Source organism: Lepidochelys kempii, chromosome 4 (genome assembly GCF_965140285.1).
Source record: "Lepidochelys kempii isolate rLepKem1 chromosome 4, rLepKem1.hap1, whole genome shotgun sequence".
Lineage (NCBI taxonomy): Eukaryota > Metazoa > Chordata > Testudines > Cheloniidae > Lepidochelys > Lepidochelys kempii.
The window spans coordinates 68247953-68273494 of NC_136383.1; the positions used below are offsets into that span (position 1 = coordinate 68247953).

The following is a 25542-nucleotide window of genomic DNA, read 5'->3' on the forward strand; positions in this document are numbered from 1 at the left end:
CTCTACCTTCAGAGCTGGGCGCCCAGCCAATAGCAGCTGCTTTCTGGCTGCCCCGCTCTGAAGGCAGTGCAGAAGTAAGGGTGGCAATACTGCAACTGCCCTAAAATAACCTTGCGACCCCCCTGTAACTCCCTTTTTGGTCAGGACGGCCAATTTGAGAAACCCTGGGCTCTTCCCGTGAAATCTGTATCATATAGGGTAAAAGCACACAAAAGACCAGATTTCATGGGGGGAAACCAGATTTTAGGATCCGTGACGTGTTTTTTTTTGTCTGTGAATTTGGTAGGGTCCTAATCATATGCCTAGAATCTTCGCTTGTGGTGTGTGTTTTCCCTTTTTCATCAAACTTTTTAGACAGAAATATTTTGACCAGCTTTTTATATATACACATATATAGCTGTCCAAAAGTTTTCTGTCTAAATATATGTACCTGTGTACAGATGTGTGTTAGTTAAACTGGCTGTGTATTTCAATACCTGTCTATAGTTCAGAGCATCCAAATACACAGAATTCTGTGTGAAGACAACCGATTTACATGGCATGTTGATTCCTAAAGCGAGTGTTCCAGTAGCTGTAACCACCTAGGAAAATAAACATAAGTATTGAAAATTATATTTATCAACATGTGTTTCCATTCTGATAGCCTTAAAGATAGAAATGCTAACTAGAAAATTAATGCACCTCTGTACATTATTACTTCCAGACAAAGAAGATAACAGGCACCCACAACAGGTACTCCACCATTGAAATCATGGAATTATAAACAGAGTAAATTAGGTACAGGCAGTAGCTCAACAAGTGAAAGGGAGAAGAGAAATTATCCTGACTGGTGAACAGACAATATGGAGCAGCTGTGGAAAATCATTGCTACACAAGTAAGGGATTACTGCTGCCACTTTCATTTTTATTTGGATTTTTAAAACTATTAACAGCGTAATGCCTTTAACGGTTAACATACGACTTCGTTCCCCCCTCAGTGATAAGTCATAATTCCTTACACTAACATAGTTTGTCCATTTTTATGTGGCTTCTTCTGTCTTCTTGTGCCCTGGTTGCACATTGTTTTAACTAGGGTTTGGTGTGGGGTTGCTGTTTGGTTTTTTTTGGTGTAGGAAGGCGCAGAAGGATTGTCTTGGCTCTCACAGAAAGTCAATTGACTTTTCTACCTCAATATCCCAATCTTACTTACCATGCTTATCTTTAGCTTAAAAAATTCTGAGCAGTTTTGGATCTTCAAATAAGTTTGTATGAAAGAGCCAAGTATTTTTATTATTAAACACTGTAAAGTATTTTAAACAATTTATATTGAAAGACATACAAAACAAGGCCCTGATCCTGCTAATATTTATATTTATGTTTAACTTTATTCACATGCACAAATGTAAGTATTTGCAGGATTAGGGCCTAAGATTCTATTGTATTTTCTCTTAAGTATTCTAAAATGGTGTCAGTTTGATAAACTGCATGGATATGCGATGCAATTTGTTCACTAAGGCAGTGGTCTCCAACTTGTTCCACCGCTTGTGCAGGAAAAGCCCCTGGCGGGCCGCACAGGTTTGTTTGTGAGCATGGAAGTGGCACAGGCCAAGGGAAGTACTGGCTGCCGCTTCCAGCAGCTCTCATTGGCCTGGAGCCGCGAACTGTGGCCACTGGGAGCCGCGATCGGCCGAACCTGCAGATGCAGCAAGTAAACAAACTGGCCAGGCCCGACAGGGGCTTTCCCTGCACAAGCGGCGGAACTAGTTTGGGAACCACTGCACTAAGGAATATATTTAATGTACATTTTGTGGGGATTGTGCTTGCACTTACATTTTCCCCCTGTAAGTGAGGAGATCATTATGTGTAAAAAATATTTAATTCTCAAAGCAGATACTGTTGTAAACTTATAAAAAAATTGTGAAAAATGATGAACCTGAATAAATCCCATCCTGAAGAGCATCTCCACCATCTGTCTTCCTTTTTGTGACACAGAAGCATGATGATATCCAATTCCTCTCAGTGCCAGTGTTTTCAGTGTTTTATTTGTTGTCATGAACCTCACTTGATGAATCACCTTCTGCAAAATCTAAGAAAATGAAAAATTTTAGATATTTTTCATTTTTATTTACATTCATTTCAGCCAGTGCCAGAATGGAATACAACTGAGTCATGCATTGTCCTAAAATTACATGCTTTGGTCAAACAGTGCTCTCAATAGGAAATTTGTTACTACCTATGTGCAAGAGATGCAGATGTAGCCTAAAACACTACTTGGGTTATATCCTGTGGGCTGCCAGTGACACATTTCAAACCAAATAACACGTTGGTTAAACCTCTTTTCTGAGATCTGATTCACTGAATTTAGTCAAGGTGTTTTTTGTTTTTTTGCAGTTCAAGCAAGTGATTCTTCCACCTTTACATGGAGTAAAACTTAACTAAGTGAGCATTTTTAATTGATTTCAGGTACTACTTGATATGAGTAAGAGTGGCAGAAATTTCTATAGTGCTCATCACTGTAATGTTTTTTTCCAGCATAGAAAATCAAGCAATAAGAAATAGATAAAGAGCTACATTCTGCCACTCTTATTCATTTGAATAGTACCTTACTCCTCCATTAGTCTACTGAAACTAATAGGGTATACAGTGCTACTCAACATGAGTATGGCTATCTGAAACTGACCTTGAGTTAAGGTACAAGTAGCTGGAAAAAGAGTCAATCTGTAGTCTCTAAAATGAAATCAGGGCCAGCAAGAGGTCAACTGGGGGATAAGTAAATGTTTGTGTGTGGCATATATATTTTAAAGTAGACAAATACATTTTTAAGTCTAATAAAGCTAATATCTAATAGCAATCAAGACAAACTGATTTTAAGTTTGCTAGTAACTAATGGTGGGGAGAGTTCCAGACTCTGGGATGTATTTTTGAAATATATAGCACATACATTTAGAAACGTATTAATTTTCAAAGTAAAAGGGTGCAATTTATCTCAGATACAATGTTTCATTTTGATTAATATTTAATTACCCTTATAATAGTTTTACCAATAAAAGTAAAAGTAGCAATGTAATATACTTGGACATGAAGCCATCACCCTTAGGAAACTCCAACTAGTAGAAAATACTCAGCAACATCGGCTATTCTGAGCAATGTCTTCCACTCTCTACACTGACTTTCCATAGAACATCAAGCCAAGTTCAAGGTCTCGGTCCTAATTGTCAATGGACTAGCTTGGATTTAGAAGATCTAAAAAATCATCTAAATCTTCGGGATAAGGACCATGGCTCACAGCTCTGCTTCTTAGGCACAATGGAACTTTCTAACAGAAGAATAAAGCTTGTCTGTGCGGAGATGGAATTTTCTTGGAAGCCAGTCTCAGACTATGGAATACACACCCACAGGGAGCAACAAGCCATCACAAACCACACAACATTCCATTCCAAGTGCAAGGTGCACTTCTTTCACCTTGTCTTCTCTAGCAAACACATATCAGCAGGTACATTTAAAGAAACATAACATTAGAGGCTATGCTGCGCACAGTTCTCCCCCTGGGAAGACAATGAGAGAGAGAACCAATCATACATGACAGAAGTTAGTCACATCTCTTAAAGACTACTGGAAGGTGCTCAGATACTACACTGATGAGGGCAATAGAAGAACCTTTGCAGAATAAGTTCTTTCTCAGGGCCCAGCATTTATTATTGGAATGTAGAATTAGCAGCACTTTTGCTTTTTTCTTACCTCTGTATCAACAGCTTGGCTATTTGCATAGGTGCAATCCGGAGGGATTTCAGTTATCTTCCCAAGTTTTTCCATCAAATTTCCATGCTCAGCCTCCTCAAGTATCATTTTGTCAGTTTTACTTGATGTAATTTTCATGCCACTATACAAAATACACTTCAGTTGTTAGTTTGAACCTTAATTTAAGAAAATCTGCAATCGGTGTTTTAAAAGTAGTTCACTACATTTTATTATTTGTTTTTGTTTTGAGGTATTCCCACCAGACTAATCCTTCTGCCAGATTGTACACAGTACACCATCAGGCTGATGTTTGTTTTCAGATGCAGGACCTACTCCTGCTGAGATCAACGGCAGAAGCCCCTCTGATGCCAGTGGAGCAGTGTTATGAATAAATATGAATGGGTTGGTCAAACACTCCACTTCTGACTCAACTGAAAAACGATATGAGGGCAGAGCCTTCAGGTACCACAGGTGGGCAAAAAATTGTACACTGTATTCAGTTTTGATTTGTATTTAGTTTTTGTATGGATTTGGTCTGATACACCTGAAAAATCAGGAAGAAAATGTTTGTTGTGTAACAGGGTGGCCCTTTAAGGAAGGTAAAGGAACCCTCTAGGGATCAGCCCTACCCCATGCCAGTGTTTTTCTCCAAAGAAATAAATGATATACTGGGGGTACAGTCACTGGGGCTGAGAAAGTGGTCTTGGAAAGTTAACATGGATTTTGAGGAAAATCTAAACTACTAACTCTGGTTTAGGGCCCAAGAACTGAGCTGTGAGTAGGGTGAGCTGAAACTCTGGTCTCCACTCCTGTTAGGCCTGGTATACACCTAAAAATTACATTAACCTAGGTACATGACTCAGGGCTGTGAAAAACTTCACACCCTGTGCAATGCAGGTAGGTCAACCTAACGCCCCCAGCTAAATCAATGGAAGAATTCTTCTGTCAACCTAACTACCACCCCAAGGAGAGGTGGATTAACTACACTTATAAAAAAAAACTCCTTTCATCAATGTAGGAAGGGTCTACACTACAGGGCTACAGTAGCAGCACTGGAGCTATGCTGCTGTAGGGTAGACATACTCTCAGCGCTTAATTTGTCCTGGGGCTGAGCTCAGGCATCTCGAGGCTTGGCAGTTCATAGCCTGGTATCTCTAGGCTTGCCAGTTCATAGCCCCAGCACCTCTGCACTTGCCACTTCAGTTCTTTTATGTGCGTAGCAGATTTAAGTAGCAGTGCAACACTCTGCCTCCACTCACATGTCACAGCTGCCAGAGGAACATCCCTGAAACGTTGCACTGCTGCTAGTGTGACGCTTGAGCCCCAACACATCTTTCATTACAAATTAAGCACTGCATACCCTTAATGATGAGAAATCAGACTGACTCTGACTGGCTTCTAGTGGTTCCAACCACACTCTCTCTCTCTCTCTCTCTGAACCTGGGATATTTAGTGCACTAGAGCAGCCAGACTATCGACCTAGCCTCAACAAGGCATGCTGGGAAAAATATAAAAACTGTCTTTTTTGCACAATCAGGGAGCTAGGCTGTGCTCATGGGCTCTCTGGAGAGGTAGGCAAGTAAACATATTTTTTTAAAGAAAGTTCTTTGAAACCTTGGCTAGTTTTTCTTTTGACAGTCCCAGAGAAAGACTACAGGTAGAAGGGGAAGTAAGAGAAAAATCAAGTGTTTTTTAATTTAGAAAGGTCTCTTTCATATAGATGTGGTACAAGAAGTTAAACAATGAACCTAATAGAAATCGTTTCAATAGATTCAAATGCAAATAATACTTACACAGTCTGATTCTTCTGCATGGACTTTTCCATTTTTTTCAATCTGTTTGTTAGCAAATGTATCTGCTTTTCAGTCTTTGGTAGTTGTTTACTCTTTTGCTTCTTCTCCAGACAGTTTTTTATATTTTCAGCCCATGTTTCCACCTTTTTAATGTCGAATCTTTAAAATAGAATTTAAAAACTAGGTAACTTATTAGTAACTAGATTTCTCAAATACATTGCCTCTACATATTGTAGAGCACTGTTGTGCATGCATTCATGCAGGAATATCTTTGTGCTCTTTCCACTTCTTAATCTATAAAGATGGCCAAGTATCCTGGCTGGAGTCGTATGTCTCAGTAAATGTGCAAAGCCATACTCTGAGCAAGATTCTAAGGAGATACAAGATCCTGCCACCCTGATTTCTTATCTGTCTTCCCAGAATTTAGATTCTGAAGCATACAGAGAGGAGGACGGGCAAGTATGAATCTGTGAAAGAAACATACTAAGAAAATGCCAGCTACATGTAAGTAAACCACAGTAATTTTCACCCTGTGAAACTGCTGTTACAGAGCTGCACCATTGAAATAACCAGAAAAGGTAATGCACTACACCTTTGTGAAATGGGTGTCTGGTATAGCTTCCTAATCAAGAGATGAGTGCTACACATTTCAGCTTTGTGTATGTTGTGAAGTATCATGCACAATCTCACATTGCTCACATTCAAGGAAGCAAAATAAAAGAGAGGAAAGTGTAAGGAAACATATCCTCCACAGAAAGAAAAAGGCTTCTAAAAGAACTTCCCAATCCAGGCCAACATCCGCAAAAAAAATTAAATAAAAATGGGGGTCCTCCGGTTGCTAACATTTTAGAATCGCTGCTATAGAGAATTATTACTCCTTAGCAATCCCAAACTCTTCTTCCCCTATTCTTCCTGTTCCTCCCTCTATATAGTTAGGCCTTCCCTCATTAGTCATCACATTTTTTGGTATGTCCTTCCATAACTGATATTTCTCACAGCTGAGCTGGGGCATGACTATTTTGTCTGTCTGTGACCCCCATCACAGAAGCCATGTGTCCAGACAGCAATGCCAAGGTATGACCGCAAACTGAAAGTACTGATACTACTAGTGATGGAGCTGAAAGCTGCTGCTCCAGGAATGCGCACAAGGACACCAGGCTGCCTCAAAACTGGATCTCTATGGCTGAGCCTTTAGATTCAAGGACCTCTTCATTCTTTTTCCTGTGCTTCAGAACTGATAAGGCAGATGCATATTTGATTCACATTATCTGAGGCAACAGATCAGAAAACCAACAAGGCATTGAAGCCAAAGTCATCCACACCAAGAATGAAAGTCAAGGCTTTGTGAATGAAAGTCAAGACAATTCCTATTTTAAGAGAGCTTTTGCCATCTGTCTTATTCATCCTGACTGTGAAGAGTGAACAACGCAATGGTCAAAGTGTTCAGATAGGGTGATCAGTATAGTATAATAATGACGTGAGAAAAAAGGAACAGGCTGGGCACTTTTTGTCAGTGCCCTTTTCCCCCACACGAACATACACCTTATCCAAGAGAGAGATCCTGTGAGGACGTGAGATGAATTTACAACCTGACTTGTCATTAGGCATCTTGACTCAAAATGAGTGCTTAGGAAGACAGCAAAAACAACAAAATATCTTCTTCTTTTAATATTTTGAGATATCTAAACGAAAATCCCAATAGAGAAGAATTGGAGCTTGAAAAGGATAATGGTAGAAATCTAGTCAAAACCACTAAGTTCTGAGATTTGGTGGCAGGTACAAAAAAAATCCCCAAGAACTGGATATATGCAGGAACTCACACACCTACACAGTTTCTAAGTACAATATTGCATAGGTTATGAGGTTTCCTGACCCATTTAGACTAACTACTTTTTAACATAACATAATGTCTCACGCCATCTAAGAAAGGGAATCTGTGGAAATAGTTTCATGAATGTAAACAATCTTTTAATTAAAAATACATTTAATAAATAACAATGACTTTTTCTTCAAATTATTAGTTTTGAGAATTACAGTGGAAGGTGTACTGGGTCTTCATATTAACCCAGTGAAGGAGAGCTGCTTGTTTGTTTTTTGTTTTTTTTTTTATTTTAATTTTACAAACAGCTGATAGCCCACAACTCTGTACTTATTCTTAGCTGCAACAAGCATTCAAAACTCTTCCTTACACTGTAAAAAGTGACCCTTTGAACACTCCAGCCATGCCCAACAACTTATCATAAGAACAGAAGCTTCTCCACACAGTTAGGTATAATATCATGCTATTCACTTACACATGTGATGGACTTGCAGCAAAAGGGTTAAAGAGTGATTATTTTTAGTGTCTAAAATATTTCAGATTTAATGGGAGAACTATTCTGTGCCAATTACATTTTCCGTAATATTGCTATAACTTGGTAGATTCCTTGGCTTCATGACATTTTCTTTGATTATCGTAGAAATGTAGGTCTGGAAGGGATCTCAATACGTCACCTAGTCTAGTCACCTGCACTGAGACAGGACTATATATTATCTAGACCATCCCTGACAGGTGTTTGTCTAACCTGTTCTTAAAACCCTCCAATGACAGAGTGCTTAACTACCTTGACAGTTAGGAAGTTTTTCCTAATGTCTAACCTAAATCTCCCTTCCTGCAATATTTCATGCAATATTATGTGCAATATTTCTCTACTATATACATTGTAAACTTTTTTTATTGCATTTGTGTGACTTACAGAAAAAACAATGCAGGCAGTTTATCCATCTGTCTTAGTTTTTCCACAAAACATGGGAAATTGTCCTCCATGTTTTTTTCTGAACAATAGGTAGGATGGGGTTTGAGTAACTTCAGCACCCTGTTAGCCTAGAAACAGAGATAATGATTAGATGACGAGTATGCAAGGTTCATTCTGGAGTACTTTTTTAATAAGGCCACAGGTTTCTCTTATATAAAATGATTATCAGTTCTAGTCTGATCACAACCTTGACTTTGGTAAGTAACAGAATTACACCGCATCCTCAAGATGTTGTAGGTGGGATAACAGACTGCCTAGCACTAAATTTCTGTTTGTTAAAAGAACAGGTTTTGAAACATTTAAATATTTTTAAAAGAGAACCAGAAGGCAGGAGGAAGATGATAAGCAATTATCCAAATTAATAATCAAAAGCACCTTAGAAACCACTGATACAAGTATAATTTGTACTAACCTTTTATTGTACAGATCTTGTCAACAAAGTAATTACAGCAATGCTCATTAAAATGGACAAAGTTATAACTAACTTTCAAATCTACCAAGTAGTACACAGAGACTGTGGTGTTCTATTCTACTATGTTATATATTTTCCTGAGTTTTTGCCAATAAGTCTCTTGATACCATGTTTAGTGTTAATGTAAACCCTGAGATTTTTCTAAAGCCTAGAAGACCATCAAGATCATCAGTCATCAATATAGCTGCAAAGTCTAGTACATAACTTGTCAGACACTCAGATTAAGATCAAGTGATCAAGTTCAGAAAAACCTAAGTAATATGGTATTTGGAGGTGACAAACCTAAAAAGTTCCAAAAATATTCATAATTTTTAAAACACTTGAACATTAAAAACTGCTTTTAAAAATGATATGCATTAACTCTCTAACTGACGGAACTATAATTGCTTTGTATTAAATCTAGCTTTCTAGTCATACCTGAGAAGAATGTCTCATAACTTGATCATTGTAGTTACCTTCATTCGGTTGTCATATACAATCCAATTTTTTAGCTCTTCCTTCAATTCTTCTTCATATTTTCTTGCATCTGCTTTTGTGATTACTATTTTATTTTTAAAATGTGTAAACTTCTCAGGATCTAACTCCTTAAAAACAGGTAACAGAAAAACTATGTTTTACAAAATATGTATGGACAGTGTCATCTGGCAAACATGCAATGGCCTCCTAAAAACAACTGCTCAGAGTAGTTGTGAAAATATATAAGTGATGAGTGCTTACGTCAGCTCTTGGCCAGTTTTCCCAGACTTGTACCATGGAGTCATACAGTAAAATACTTTCTCGTGGAGAAAAAGCCAGGTCTGAAGGGAAGCCATATTTATCTATCTGTAATAGCAGAAAAAGGAAAGCAGAGAGGAATTATGGTTTGTATGTGTGTGTGTAGGCAGGGGATCCCCCTTCATCTTCTCTTCAGTGGACAACTGTTTTCCATCTTGTTCTACATTGCCTTTCCTTAGGTTCTTGTGTTGCAGCAGCCATTGTTGAGAGATAGAAAGACAAGACAGAATTTGTCTTTGAACATGAATGCTGCAAAAATGACACAACATGATTCCTTCTATAGGGGCTCAATCCCTGTTTCTGTATCACCCCTGCCTTTTTTTTAACCTGGGCAGGGAAACTGGGGTCCTTGCAAGATGTCATGAAGGTATGTTTTCTTAATAATTTTATGGTTAATTTAAAAAATGGTTTTGTTTACTATACCATTAAACTTACATGGTCTACAGTTAGGGCAGCACATGGGTGATAGTGATGAATTTTGAAGTCATTGTCCTCTAGGGAACACACATATTTTTCCAGATCATTGTATCTCTCTCCATAAAGCACTGTAAACAGAATAGCAAGTTTCTAAATCTAAAGCAAGTTTAAAACTAAAACCAAAAGGCCATCATTTTCAAACTTGAGTAAAATCTTACACATCTAAGCAAATGGTCTTATTGTCAAAGGTGAAAAGCACCTTCAGTTATCACTGAAGTCAGTGGTAGTTGCGGGTACTCAATGCCTTTGAAAAATCTCATTTTATTAGACACTCACATTTGCTGATTTTCACCATATGCTTTTTAAAAATCAGATATAAAGGACTAATCTGTTTTTTTAAATGTTGCATTCTGATACATACCCAATTTAACCTTATATGATTTATTTACTGTCTTGATATTCTTCTGTTTTTTAGTGCCTTTCTTGGTAGTTATAGAAGAACCAGAGCTTTCTTCTCTTACACTTTCAACATGCTGCCAATACCTCTTTACTGACTGTAGCCACCTAAACAAAAAATAACGCATTTTCTGGAAAAGTAGTACAATGTAACATACCTGCACAAATGATTTTTTTTAATATATTCTAATAAATCAACCAGTGTAAACTCTTCAAACTAGCAAAAGCAAACTGCAGACTTCTCTGATACTCAAGAAATACTCAAAAAGAAAAGGAATACTTGTGGCACCTTAGAGACTAACCAATTTATTGGAGCATAAGCTTTCGTGAGCAAGCTTATGCTCCAATAAATTGGTTAGTCTCTAAGGTGCCACAAGTATTCCTTTTCTTTTTGTGAATACAGACTAACATGGCTGTTACTCTGAAACCTATAAGGAAATACTATGAAAGATATCCCTTTTAGTAAAATAAGACCAAGAATAAGAGAATAAAAGACACTGTGTCATTATGGAATAAATTCTTCCCTTTTAACTTCCTCAGATGTGAAGAAAGCCTTGAATGTAGTAGAACTGATGCAATTTCACTCTGTTGGGTAGCAAGCAGCAGGAAGCCTGCAGGTAGGGTCATAACACCTAATATAGGCTAGGACCCCAGCTTTGTAGGGCTTCCCTATGCCCTGGCAGATGGGGTCTTGGCCAGATGAGTGGGGGAAGAGGAGGAACTGGAGATCAACAAACATACAGATCCACTAACTAAATGCCCTGCAGCAGCTAAGGTTATAGTAGCAGCTACAGAGTAGCTCTCAAGCTTCTACACGGTCTGTGATGTGAATTGTCTCCCTTGACCCAGATGGACCTCTTTACTTGGTTTATGCATTAGGTTCAAGGATTGGCCCTTATATAAATGCAAGTCACCTAAATCATCCCCTCCCATGACACAACTCACAGAATGTGGAAAGTTATTCCAGAAACTATATCCAGTGAACTGTGCTGAATTCCCTTCTTATTGTCTCATGAAAAACTCTGTGGGACTGCAGAGGGGGCGGGGTATGCAGCCCAAGATCATGTGAATTGCTTGATAGCAAGGTAAGGCCCTAAAGATGTGTCTTTAAAATACAGAGATAAAAAAAGCAAAGCAATTCAAATCAAATAAGACAACTCATTTTGCACTTTCAAGAAAATAACGCATTATATTTACTCAGTAAGATGTTTGGGGTTACTGATAGTTGCAGAAAGAGCCAAAAATGGACATCGAATCATAACTAGAAGGTGCTCCCAAACTTCTGCTCCAATTTCACCACCAAGACAATGGACCTGTTATTGGACATAATATTCACTTTTAGATATGGACATTAGAAAAAAAACCCTCAATTTTTTACTTTCTATACTATACAGTAGATTTACAATGTTTTCCACACTGTCCTGTCAATTTTTCCAAGTCCTAACAAAGTAAATTAGACTCTTCCAGCACACAGCAAGGGAAATAGCAGCACGTTGCACTTCCATAAAGTTCTCCAGGATAAATATTTACTATTTAGAGACAGGGTCTGATGCTGGCAAACCAGGTCAGATCAGGACCATAGGCCAATTTGCTTGTGTATTAGTATAGATCAAAGTGAGTAACATATACGTGTGCAGTCAGATGTTTAAACTTCATGAAAACTAATGTAATGTTACTTGTATTGTTTTTGCTTATCTGTTCCTGTTATAATATAATGGAAAACATTTACATGGTGTATACCCTGTAATTAAATAACCCATCAAAGAAATCTTGTGAAATGCTAATGAAGGACTTAAGGGCTTTAACAGAAAAGTCTAATTCCAAAGCAAATGTCCATTGTGGTGATGACCTGTGGTCAGAGACTCAAAGTGGATTCCTCACTCATCATTATCAAAGGAAAAGTGCATGTGAGTAGAGACACTGTCAGCTCTTATAAATATGGATTCAAAGAAAGAAAGACCCTTTACTCTAGACTGTTTGGATTCTAACAGGGAAGAGTAACTGAACAAGAAGATGGAGATCCTCAGAGTTATTCTGGGTGGCCCCGAGAGACTTTTGGGAAACTGGCAGATTACTGTATCTCTGCTACAGTTTGCACTAACAAACTGTGACTCACCTGCTAATATATTTTCTCTGCTTTAAGCTCTCAAAAATTCTCATTTCCTTTTCTTAGCTAATAAACCTATAGTTAGTTTGCTATGGAATTAGCTGCCAGAATTCTCTTTGGTGTCAGACCTGGAGTACCAATTGATTTGGGGTAAATGGCTGGTCTCATGGGACTGGGAGAAACCTGACGCAGTGTGATTTTTGGTTTAAGTGACCATTATCACAAAGCCCAGTTTGGCTGGGTGGCAAGATATACTGGAGAGACTAAGGGGACTGCCTGTGACTCCATGGTAAGACTGGTTCAGTGATCCAGGAATTCACTTTTATTACTGGTTTGGTGAAATCTGATTATAGAACATACCACCAGTTTGAGGTGTCTGCCCTTGTTTTCTGACAGTCTTTCCTGATGTAGCCACTCACAGTTGTGAGCCACCCCAGACAGGATGACACAGCATGCTCCTGATTCCCCTGTGAATAGAACCCTAGTCCATGTGAAAGAAGAGAGCTCAATATTGCACTTCAAACATCCCTCATAACTGAATTACAAATGGCATTTCACATGGAAACATTTCCTTTAGAATTTCAGTGCTTCAGACCAGCTGAGAATTGCCACGAACAGGAGACTTGAAAAAAATGAGTGAGGGTGATAGTACCAAAAGAAAAAGGTGAACAGACAGCTGACCAAATGCCGTTGGAAGAGGGAGTGGAGCTTGTTGGAAAAAAAAATAGAATATGTGCATATAAACATGCCAAACTCACTTAGCTCCTGACATTTTATTTAAACGACCTTTAATAATTCCAGTGGAAGCAAAGAAGGACAGTAGAAATCTACCTCATCAAATATAACATATCTGATCCTTTTGGCCCATTGCTGGCGGTGAGGTGACAGCAGCAGGATTTCTAAGCATTGAGGCACCGTCACTAGTACCTGAAAAAATGTTTGCAGCCTATTAGTTTGAAACCTGCTGACAAATGACATTATTATAAGACATAGTTTTTATAATGTAAATACACATTTTTTATTTTCAGTGAATAACAGCTAGAGGTGGCTGATTCCCCAAAGGTTCAGAATCTGGGTATGTCCCAGATAAGCACCCAAAATTTCAGATAATCTAAATATTAGCTGAACTAGCCAAACCATTATAAACCCTATTCACTTTCTTCTTAAGTTCTTCTTCTAATAGATTTCTCACCAAAAAAGAGAATACTTATCCTGCTGCAGGGGTAACTGAACTGGGGCCAAAAAAGCTCCAGACTGCAGAGTACACAGTCCCACAGTACAAAACCCCATTCTTGACCACTATATTAATCTTCTCTAATAAGAACCAAAATTCAATTACTTTTTTGTGCCAGGAATGAATTACTACATTTAGAAAGTAAGCTAACCTGGTGATGACACTTATTAATTTATATTTTAAATGCAAACTGTAGATTTAGTTAGAAAATAGTTCAAGATCCCAGAGACTGCAGCCAGTAGGAGCAGCTCCATAGACAGCCAAAGCAGGGATGGCTGTAGTGAATGGAGGAGGTAAAATGGGGCCAAGGTGGTGCCACCTCTTCCCCCAGCACCCTCCTAGATCCAAAACTGTGCAGGGGAGACACACACCCATTTTGGGAAATATAGGGCCCAGGTGCTGCCTTCCCTTCCCCCCTGCCATGTGGCCTTGGGGAAAAACTGCAGAGAGGAAACCATCAGAGGCTCCAGTTGGTAGGAGCAGCTGCAGAAATAGCAGTGCTAAATTAAGCTGCTTATCTGCTTTACTCCTTGAGAGAGAGATGAAACTGAGAACATACTTGTTAAAAAAAGGGGGGGATGGTTTTCAGGATCGTTAACTTCAGTGTATATTATTACCCACTGAACTAGAAAACTGGCAAGTAAACAAACCAGTCTGTTGTACGCACAAGATCTATCATCTCTATTGGAACTTCATGTAAAATGAAGTGAGATTCAAACATTAGGAAAGGTCTGTTTGTGAAGATTTCTCCAATATTAGTGTTTTCTTCTGTTATATTCTGATGTCTTTGGAAGTCCATAGTTTAAAAAATAGTGCCATGATGAACTTTCTGAGGTGCAGTCTACTAGAAATTTAAATAACAAAGTTTGAATAAAGAAGTGTATCATATAATAACAAATCTGAAATAACAGAGTATACCTGACAGTTCAGAGCATCATGGCGGTAATCTCTCGTGAAAACACCACATACTACCATGCCATCAGGCAGTGTTTTGTTAAATCGATTATAAACAGTCGCCCACACTTGGTTAACAAGAGCCTGATTATTAAAGAAAAGCAACACATCAGTAACATGTCAATAAAATTTAGACAGCAAAGAAAATAAAAACTATAAACAAATAGGCTATTTCACCATTATATTACTCCAATTTTATACCAGTGTAAATACATTAAAGTCAATCCTGAATGCAAATTACAGTGTATATTTTATAATGTAATTATAATTATATTTATAATTTTTAATGTTTTATAATAGACTCGGACCCAGCATGTGCTGTAAAACTGCAAACATCATACAAAAAATAGTGTCAGGTGTAAGAAGACAAGACAACATCAAATAAGCTAAATTCTGATGTCCTTACTTAGTCAAAGCATTCACTGATTTCAACTTTGAATAGAAGCTTAAGGTTTTAACTCACTTGGGCCAGATCCTCAGCAAGTGTAAAGCACTAACTCCAGCAAAGTCAATGTAGTTGAGGTTTTGAGGATTTAATTGAAATATGTTTTATTTTGCTGTAAATAACTTCTCATTAAACTATGCCTTCTACTCATTTAAGCCTACCTTTGTTGGAGCAACATACACAACCACCCCCTCGTTACTTTCTTTCAGGATTTTCTCCATGCAGTAGTAGGAGGCGTATGTTTTCCCTGATGAGGTAGGGGCTACAATCACTGCAGATTCATTATTATCTACAATGTCAAGAAGGTCTCGCTGCAGATAAAAAGTGGCATGGATTGTATGTCAAGACAGTATCTTTTTTATACAGTTCAAGATATTATGATACAATTAAATCCATTTCAATTCACCAGCACACAATCCTATTTTCTTTTTACCACTGCATAATTCTATGCCGCCCTGCTATGGAAAAAAATGTTTCACTCCAGTGCCTTCTTCCCTACAGCCACGCTTCCAAATAGACCTTTGTCTCATCCCAGTAGGGGCCTTCTCCTCCTGAACAAACTCTACCTGCTGCATACCCAAAGACTCTTGTGGAGAAATAACAGAGCAGGACTTAGAACTACAAGCAAGGAGCATATGGTCATGTCCTTTGGCTCAGCGCTTCTCAGTTGGACCTTCTTTGCATGCATGGAGAGACTAGTGAAAAGTTGGAGTAGCATGCTCGTTGCTGTTGTGACTTCCCCTCCAGACAGTGAGATTCTGGAATGTCAGTCTTGCCTCAGGTGGGCTTTGCCTGAGGTCCCAAAAGGAGAGGCTTCTTGGCCTTATTATTGATTCTTACGGGGTATGAAGGTTGCTCGCTCTGCCTTACGGCACCTCCCTCCAAAGCCTTTGGAAAATCAGATGCAAGGCTGACTTTGTAGCCCTCAAACTCTGTCCAGTCAAGTTTGAATTAGGTCATCATTAATGAGGATCAACTTGGAAAAAAAATCCTGCTTAAGCCAGCAATCAAAAAAATATTATTTAGTTTCCATAGCATAGGGACTGTTAGTCTATGACCCCAAAAAACATCAAACATCCAGACACAAAACTACTTTCAAGGAAGCTGATGTGATCTTATCTGGGTCAATTTTTTTAAGACCCTATGTCACCAGTTTATGGAAAATTCAATGTAAAACCCCGATGTACATAAATAATAAGTAAAACCCTGTCACAAATTGGCAAACAAACAAACAATAAAACATTCATTCATCAGCAAATCAAAAATAAACTCAGACTTATGGATAAATTTCATCATCTCCACTTTCTCCTCTACTATTCTACAAACAGACAAGGCAATTACAATAAACTTTCCTTTTCTAAAACTGGACTAGAGATCAGACAGCTTATTCTGAAATCTAAATCTGTATTTTAAAAAGTTACTTGAAAGCTAATCAAGAAGAAAACCATTACAATATGAAAGTTTATATTTTATAGAAAGTCTGTATATTTATATAACCTATTCTCCTCCCACAACCCTGCCACCCACTGTAGGTGAAATTGGAGGTCCCTGAAAATTAAGTTCCCAAAATCAGCTTTTCAAAGAGGCTGTGAACAGCTTTTTGATTTGGCGCTGTAGAATTTTCTGTTATATTTTAATGTTGGCTCTTTTAACAACGATTACCTATGAAAACAGTAGGTCAAATTTCACAGTATATACTATTACCTGCCATGTATCTGGAATAAAATGCTGGATCCTGGGATCTCGATCTGTTCTCTCTTCTCGTAACAGGCAATGACCCATGTACTGTAGCTGAAACCGAGCTGCTCCCATGCCAACAGCATATTTAGAAATCTTTGCCTTCTTCTCTTTTCTGTCATCCTCTGGAATCTGTAAACATTTAGAATTTTTGATGCAGCTTGTTTGTTTATATTATCGTAATGAATTTTTTTTCACTTCTCAGTGAAGTAGCAATATTATATCTAGTTATTCGTTTCCTACAATAAAGAAAAGGATTTATTTAAAATATGTTACGTTTTCTCATTCCAATTAAGCATCAAATTAGTATGATCTCAGAGTAGCAAGAAGTTAAGAAATCTGCAGGTGATGGCAGGATCAGGACCTCAAACAGTAGCATTAGGATGCCTGGAAACTCCTTTGGCCATCATTTGGTGCTGATGGTAATGAAGAGTTCAGGAGGTGGTAAAAATAGTGCTGAATGCTAGAGGCACCCAGCACCACACAGGATCAGGTCATTACTCACACTGCAGTACATGGGATAACAGTCTAGATGTAGGAGTGATGTTCTAGATATTGTAACACGGAACCAAGGTTAAATAATTTAAATTATAATAGTTTCTCAATTTTGTTTTAAAAGTTTAACTGGTTTGTTATAGAATGTCCCTTCCCTTCTTACTCCTCCTTTTCTAGCCTTTAGTTTTATTACAGAGGGAGCCGGCAGCAAGTCCTATATTTAGGGTGGCCTAACACTTCCCTTTATAAAAGATTCTTGTGTCCGTTTCTTTGAGAATCTCTAATACCTGCATTGTTTGTGGTAGGCTTTGATGTTATTATACAGAGGGTGAGCTATCAAGCAGGAAAAGTGCCTTTTCTTGCCCACTAAGTTTCATTCATCTTTTACTGAGATATAATCTGTTAAAAATCACCATTTCCCTTTTCTCATTTTTTGTTCCTCAGGAAAATGTTGTCAGCCTGCCAGAATAATAACTACACATGAACATTATAAGGTGGGGCAGCTACTAAGGCATCTGAGTGCTGCTGGAGCAGCTGATGGAGTTGAAGAGAGCCAGGCTGCACTGCTCCTTCCAGACCTAGCATGTAACCCTCCTACATACCACCTGGTAGGGGATGTAGGGGGAAAGGAAAAACCAAACTGAGCTCTCCTCACCTATAAGCCCCCTAGTCATAGCCCCTGGCTCTTGCAGTCCATCCTCTCTGAAGGTAGGAACTTGGGCAAGAGCTTCTCCCACTCCTGGATAGAGGAGGGAATGAGAGAGAGAAAGATATCAAGCTGAGCTCCCTCCATGATCACTCCTGGACCCAGCGATCCAATCTCCCTCTGAGATAACTGCCTTCTCCAACTGCCAGCTAATGTTGTTATTCCTGTAGGTTAGGTGGCAGAAGTATGCTGCAATGCTGAAAGTTCAAAGTGTTAACTGACAATGCACAATGGTGTGCTTGTTCCAGTTGCCCGTAATTGAATTTGTTCTTACCTTTTTCTTTAAAAAAAATACACTTTGGAAATAATATTTAAAAAATCAAACTTTGTTTAAACAACATTATGTGGGTGGCAAATTAGCACTTGAAAGTTAGGAAATGACAGATTTACAGTTGCCTGTGCAATCTTAATTTGGCCCTATTGTTCATATATTGCACCATGCAGCCTCGACATGATCACATATTTTTTCCCACAGGGCCTCTTCCTTACTTAGTTGCACAAGATGTACATACAACGAGGAAGAAATAAAATTGCCTAGGCAATCACAAATCTGGTATCTCTTACATTTCAAGTGCTTGACTTTGCAATCTAAATAATATTCTTGTAACGTAGGTTTTTTGTATGCAATTGTAGATATTTTGAAAAAAAACAATAAAAATTGTATGACAAGAACTATAGCAGAGATTAAGTTATATGCATGTAGAATAGTACAGTTGTGAAACACGCATTACCTGGGAAGAATCTAAAGTACATGCTAAATTGTCAAATCCAAAGTATCTAAGACATCTGACAATCTTTTGATAATCTGTGTTCTCCATTACATCTTTATATTTTTCCAGCAAGGAATGGATTCTTCTCATTACTTCAACAGCTGCATTTATATCTTTCACTTTCTTTCCTTGAAAAACAAAATATTCAGCTATATTGATAATCTCAAACCACTATACTGATAATCTTAAACCCTCCACACAAGGGCCAAATGACCCTCACAGCTGCACAGGCTCTGTGCAAAGAGGGAAGGTCTCAGATCTGAGGCTCCAGCTTGAGCCCAAACATCAACACTACAATTTTTAGCCCCACAGCCTGAGACCTGCAAGCCCAAGTCAGCTGACCCAGGCCAGCCACGGGTGTGCTGCAGCTCTTTTATTGCAGTGTAATTGTATCCTATGGGACCATGTGCAACGATTCTGATTTTGATGTCAGCTTGGAAAGCCCTGCAGCAGCAAGCTCCCAATAAAAGCCATTAACATAAATTGTAGAGATTTTCTGGGTTACAACAGGATGAAAATGACTAGCCAAGAAGCAGTCCTACCAAGGGTTACTGTTGCAGACAGCTTATGATTTATTTTAATCCCAGGTTGTGTGTTGAGAGTTACATCCAAAATAGTTCAACTCTATGGACCTTCAGGACATGTTGCAAGACCCATCTCTTCCCACATTTTTATGCAGCTATATGTGAACTGATTGCAGAGATTTGGGCATTGGGAGCTGGGATCTATGGCTAGAGTGTTTTCTTTTTTCAGGGGATCAACTGCGGGAGGAAACTACATTTATTTTTGTTTGTATTACTTGGCTTGTATTACTTGGCTTGTCTAGAGCTCTGGATAGGTGCATTTAAATGTTATGTATAAATCAAAATACACAAAATAATAAATATGCTCTGATGCTTTACACATCTGCCTCCCTTCATGGCCAGTGCATGTAGGTGGTGGTTTGGACTTTTTTTTTTTTAAATCCTTTTCTGTTTACACCTCATTGCCATTTTAGAACATCTGTATTACTTTAAAATATATTCTTCTGGTGTCCAGTACTTGCATTAAATGACAGGGGGATATGATACTGCAGTGTATTTGGAGTTTAGAATCCACACCATGGGATAGAAGAATAGGAGCTGGAGAGTGGAGAACAGGGTTCTGATACATTGGTTTGATGTTACCATAAATACAGGTGTTTTCCATGATGATCCTCCCAAAATGTTGGTATTCTTCCTTTTCCTCTGTCACTTACTACATCAGTTTTGCTAGCTCTCACAAACTGCTCATGGAAATCATTGTTTGGGTTCTGGCTGCACGTAATTTCACAATGGCATGAAAAGTTAAAGGTGTGGATGTGTGTGATCAAACTCTATTGATGACAGTGAAAAACAATATACATGCTTGTATAAAAGTTAGTGTAAGGACCTAATGTACTTGTCAGAATGATTTTATATAGCAAAACATATTCAGAAGTGAATGTGGAAGTTGTGTTCATATTTGTTTTGCAGTTTGACCTGTGTTCTTTCCTAAGGAATTTAAAGGATTTCTTAGTTGGACCATGTAATTTGCATGCACTGTAGTTGTATATGATTAGTTTGTAATTCATCAAAAAATAATTAAGATTGATAGGTTCTTTATTTTAGTATAAATTAACTTTGCCAGAGAGAGAGAGTGCCAAAATGTCTCTTTTCATATGAATTACCTTAAAACAAAAAACTAATGGCAAAACCAAAGACTTCTTTGTGGCTGATTTTCCCTTTGATTCTCAGACTCTGGCATAAGATATTCCACTACATATGCCATGAAATATTCCACTTTATAACACAGACTCCGGATATTGCAGGAGTGGGTGGGTGAGATTCTGTGGCCTGCATTGTGCAGGAGGTCAGACTAGATGATCATAATGGTCCCTTCTGACCTCAGTATCTATGAATCTATATACAGATTACTGTGAAAGTCAGCCTTGCTCTACTTCGCATAGAATTCCACAGACCTGACATGGTACACAAAACCTCAAAACGAATACAATTCCTTTGTGTCATTATCCAACTGGAAGCAGCAGCCAACTGGTGATCCTTTGCCCTGTGTTACAAAACCGATTTAACAAAATCTGGAATACCCCGATTATGGAAAACTATTACAGTACACAAAAGAAACCAAAATGATCAGCTAAGATACCAATGGCAGGTACATACTCCCTTCTCCATAGACAGACAAATCCCCTGAAGGATACTCCAGTTGCACATATTTCTTGTGCTGGAGGCATGTGGGTGACAGGCAGGGTCCTTTGCACTCCCCTCCCCTGAACACTTATACCAGCTAGCCATGTGCTCTTAAAATAAAAACCCAATAGTACTACAACAGGTAAAGTTTATTAGGATTTTCTTCTGCAGTCTTGTTACAGTTAAATAATGACTGCCAACCACTCCAAAAAAGACCCAAGCATACTTTCACATACCTTGGTCTTTGCATTGTTCTATCCACACTTCAAAGCAAGTATTCAATCCTGCCATTTCTGCAGTACATTTCACAGAATTACTTTGACACTTCTTGAGAAAATCCTCTAGTTTACTTATTCCAGAGTTAAAATTCTCTTGTATTAGCTTTTCAATGGAAAGAGCATGCCATTGTTTCTGTTCTTTTCTTTCCTCTTCAGCTTTCATTCTCTTTTGGTTTTCCTCAATAATTATTTCTGCTTTGGTCTTCTGCCAATAAAATAAATATACTACATACATAAAATTTTACACTTTTGTGAAATTTTAAAGAACAAATGCTAATGTCTTACAAGTAATCTAATGTAACAAAGATTGACGTGTGAGCATCACTAAGTAACTCACTGCTTAAAAATACTTATTGCTCATTATTCATCTATAAATTGGCTTTTATAAAAAAATCTTCAAAATAATTCAATAGTCAGTGGACTAAGGGAAGTTCCATGATTTTTTATTCTAGTTACTCAATATGTCTTGTGATAGTGACAATAACTTTATCTGATGGGTATTTTCTTCACATTATGTCACAACTATGATTTTTAAAGTTATTTTAACAGTTAATATACGTGGATAAATATTAGTATTTCAATTGCCATGAACACCAAATACACTGTTTGATTCTCAGCTGTTTTGTAATTTATGTAGTTATTTATTTATTTGTATTGAAATAGCACTTAGAGGCCCTAATCCTGGGTTTGGAACCATGTTTTTCTAGCCAGTGTACATAGATAGACAGATAGATACAAAAGATGACTCCTGCTTTAAAAAATTTGCAATCTAAGAGTGTTTCCATTGAAGGAAAGAGAATGTAATGCTAACAGATCAGAATAGTAATATATTACACCCATTTTTCACAGGTGTAGAAAACTATGCAAGGTGCAAGGCAATAAAATCGCACCACAATTGCCATCTTCCAGCTGTATACCACAGGATTACTCTTGTGTGTAAAGCACTACTCAATGCAAAGATTGCAGATTCATGCTCCAAAGTAGCAAGGCAGGGCAAAGAGTAGTCAACATTTTTACTTTGCTGTCTCTGAACTGTATTTGATTACAAACTATGTCATTCACTTTTAGATATAAATTTACCTGCACTCATCACAATCTTGGTCTTAGTGCACTTTTTGTTACTGCAGAGATTACAAAACTAGGCCCTGTGGGTAATCCTGGCCCCAGTGAAGGCAGTGGGAGTTTCTCTATTGGCTTTGTGGAGTCAGAATTTCACCTGAAGTTATTATTTAAAGATTGGGGGCCAGATTCTCAGTTGGTATAAATGGGCCTAGTTCCATTGAAGTCAGTGCAGCTACATCTTAATAAATATGTGATTGTCTGTAAAGAAAAGACCAGTCTTGGTTCAGTGCTCAATGTGTTGAATTCTGTCTGTAGGCTGCACAAGTTCTTCATTGTAGGCAGGTATGCCCCACAGGCCTCCTGACCACTAAATAAACGTGTACAGAAGAGCACTCCAACACCTCGCGCTAGACACCCTCCCCAGCCCTGTGCCTGCCACTCTTTCCAACTCTGCTACTAAATATTTTTTAAAACAATAGTATCTTATTAATTCACATTTTTGCCAACATCTATCCAGAGTGAGGGTTGCCAACTTTCTATTTACAACACCCTTGCTCTGTCTCTGCCCCAAGGCCCTGCCCCTTCTCCGAGACCCCACCCCTGCTCACTCCATCCCCCCACCCTCACTCACTCGTTCATTTTCACCAGGCTAGGCAGAGGTTGCAAGAGGGGGTGAGGGCTCCAGGTGGGGTTGAAGGCTCTGGAGTGGGGCTGGAGTTGTGGGGTTTGGGGTACAGGGGCAGGGGTACGGGTGTTAGAGGGGATGAGGGGCGTGGGCTCCAACCAAGCAGCACTTACCTCGGGTGGCTCTTGGAAGCGGCCAACATGTCCTGCTCCTAAGTGGAGGGGCCAGGGGCTCTGTGCTCTGCCCCTGCCTGCAGGCGCCACTCCCTGTAGCTCCCACTGGCCACAGTTCCTGGCCAATGGAAGCTATGGAGCTGGGGACATGCGGGGCAGGGGCAATCCCAGGGGCAATGTGGACATCCCTATGCCTAGGAGCCAGGGGGAGATGCCAGCCTCTTCCTGGGAGCCAGGCAGGCACCCTGCCTGCCCTTCTGTGGGTGGCCAACCAGGCCAACGGAGCCTCCAGGGTCCCCTTTCAACCGGGCGTTCCGTTCGAAAACCGGACAGCTGGCAACCCTATCCAGAGCTCTAGGAGCTTTACAATGTTTAGAATGAACAATATTGTAACAGAATAAAATCTACAACATACTAATACAATTCCAGTAACCCACTCATATCCTTTAGCTGTTCAAGCCACCTCCTCTCCAGTGTCCGCTATCTACTACATTCAAATTTTTGATATCAATATAGCCATCACTTCTTGTCCTGGTTGTGTGATTTCTTGTACAAAAAATACTAATTTTCCCTATTGCAAGCACTTCCTGTGAGATAAATGTTAATCTGATTTGATTCTGAGGTGATCAATGGATCTGTCTACTTACAGTTATAAACCTACATAGCCTTTGCAGAGAGCAGCAATCTGACAGTGTAAAATAATCTCTTCAATAAGACAAAAATTTGTCTTCCCTTACCAATTATTGACTTAGTCCCTTATTCTGCAGTGATCTTCACACAAGGAGAGGGGATCTACCTAGACAGAGCTCAGTGCAGGATTGGGAAATCAAAAACAAAGCTCACGCTGATTGCAGTGGGACCCAGATTGTGCCATTAATAAAATGGAAGGGTGAATGGAGAAATGAGGCAGGAGGGAACTCCTTCAGTAAGAAATGAGAGAAAATCTAGATGCCCTAATTACTGAAAAGATGGATATCCCAAATCAGAACCCTTACAATAGCAGAAAAAGAATGGTAGAAATTCCTGTACTAGATGGCTTAAAGCAAAATTAAAAAATCACTACTGTGCAATACATGCATAAAACAATCATTCTGATCTTATAGAGATACTTCACAGATCTTACATTAATTTTTTTGCTGTTCTTCATGTCAGAATAAGCCTTCTTTGGAGTATCCAGTTGGGTTACAATTGTTTTTGAAATGTTGCCTTCCAGTGATGATCCATAAAAGCGTAGAAAAGACTGCAACTTTTGATTGCTTCGAAGGGCCCATGGATCTTTGCCCATTGCTTCAAAATACACAAATGATGTTACACACACATACATGCTTTTTATATCCCTTACCTCCTTGCCTATATACTGCCCTTCCTTTCAGTTTTTGTACTGTGAGGCATGAAGGCTTTGTTTTCCACTGCAAAAGTGCTTTGTAATGTCATGCCATTTGGTGCAATTCTCTGCAAACCACAGTAGCAGCTCTTTGGAACTGCCAGAGAGAAAGAACTGAAGATGCTGTTTAGAAATAGATGGTTTCAATGGAGATTTGTTTTTAAATTATTCAGTATTTCAGAGCAGCAGCAGGGCCACAATAAAGGTATGGGCCATGTAAGAAGTACCAAGGCTCTGTTGTAATGTCATGTTTGCCAATACAGGCCTAGAATCTCATCATTCTTAAGTCACACTTTGCCAACCTGTGGGTTGGGTGATTACAAGGAGTCCTCAGAAGGCTGTGAGTGGACAGACTCCCTCCTCTGAAGTTTGCTTCAGGAGAATTCAGGAAGGAAACAGGCCATTCACAGGCTCAGGGGAGCTTGGGTATGAAGCAGCAGCACTCATTGCTCTCTCCCCCACAGAGCTACAAGTCTGATGTTGAGTGGAGATCATAGAATCACAGGACTGGAGGGGACCTCAAGAGGTTTTCTTGTTCAGTCCCCTGCACTCATGGCAGGACTAAGTATTATCTAAACCATCCCTCACAGGTGCTTGTCCAACCTACTCTTAAAAATCTCCACTGATGGAGATTCCACAACCTCCCTGGGCAATTTATTCCAGTGCTTAACTACCCTGACAATTGGCAAGTTTTTCCTAATGTCCAACCTAAACCTCCCTTGCTGCAATTTAAGCCCATTTTTTCTTGTCCTATCCTTAGAGGTTAAGAAGAACAATTTTTCTCCCTTGAAAACTGTTATCATGTCCCCTCTCAGTCTTCTCTTCTCCAGACTAAACAAATCCAATTTATTCAATCTATCCTCACAGGTCATGTTTTCTAGACCTTTAATCATTTTTGTTGCTCTTCTCTGGACTTCCTTCAATTTGTCCACATCTTTCCT

General features: G+C 38.9%; 1 protein-coding gene across 1 annotated transcript in view; it reads right to left on the reverse strand.

Moving 5' to 3' along the window:
* LOC140910511 (putative ATP-dependent RNA helicase DDX60) overlaps nucleotides 1-25542 on the reverse strand; it is a 68990-nt gene that overhangs the window by 18162 nt on the left and 25286 nt on the right. Inside the window, exons 13-29 of the mRNA XM_078852504.1 lie at nucleotides 24341-24504; nucleotides 21316-21562; nucleotides 18834-19000; nucleotides 16869-17033; nucleotides 15326-15475; nucleotides 14684-14803; nucleotides 13363-13458; nucleotides 11622-11737; nucleotides 10390-10532; nucleotides 9987-10096; nucleotides 9495-9599; nucleotides 9233-9361; nucleotides 8246-8373; nucleotides 5511-5669; nucleotides 3718-3859; nucleotides 1913-2065; nucleotides 477-581 (exon numbers count right to left, since the gene is read on the reverse strand). Coding sequence (XP_078708630.1) covers nucleotides 477-581; nucleotides 1913-2065; nucleotides 3718-3859; nucleotides 5511-5669; nucleotides 8246-8373; nucleotides 9233-9361; nucleotides 9495-9599; nucleotides 9987-10096; nucleotides 10390-10532; nucleotides 11622-11737; nucleotides 13363-13458; nucleotides 14684-14803; nucleotides 15326-15475; nucleotides 16869-17033; nucleotides 18834-19000; nucleotides 21316-21562; nucleotides 24341-24504 — 2399 coding nt within the window. The remainder of the gene's footprint in view (nucleotides 1-476; nucleotides 582-1912; nucleotides 2066-3717; nucleotides 3860-5510; nucleotides 5670-8245; nucleotides 8374-9232; nucleotides 9362-9494; nucleotides 9600-9986; nucleotides 10097-10389; nucleotides 10533-11621; nucleotides 11738-13362; nucleotides 13459-14683; nucleotides 14804-15325; nucleotides 15476-16868; nucleotides 17034-18833; nucleotides 19001-21315; nucleotides 21563-24340; nucleotides 24505-25542) is intronic.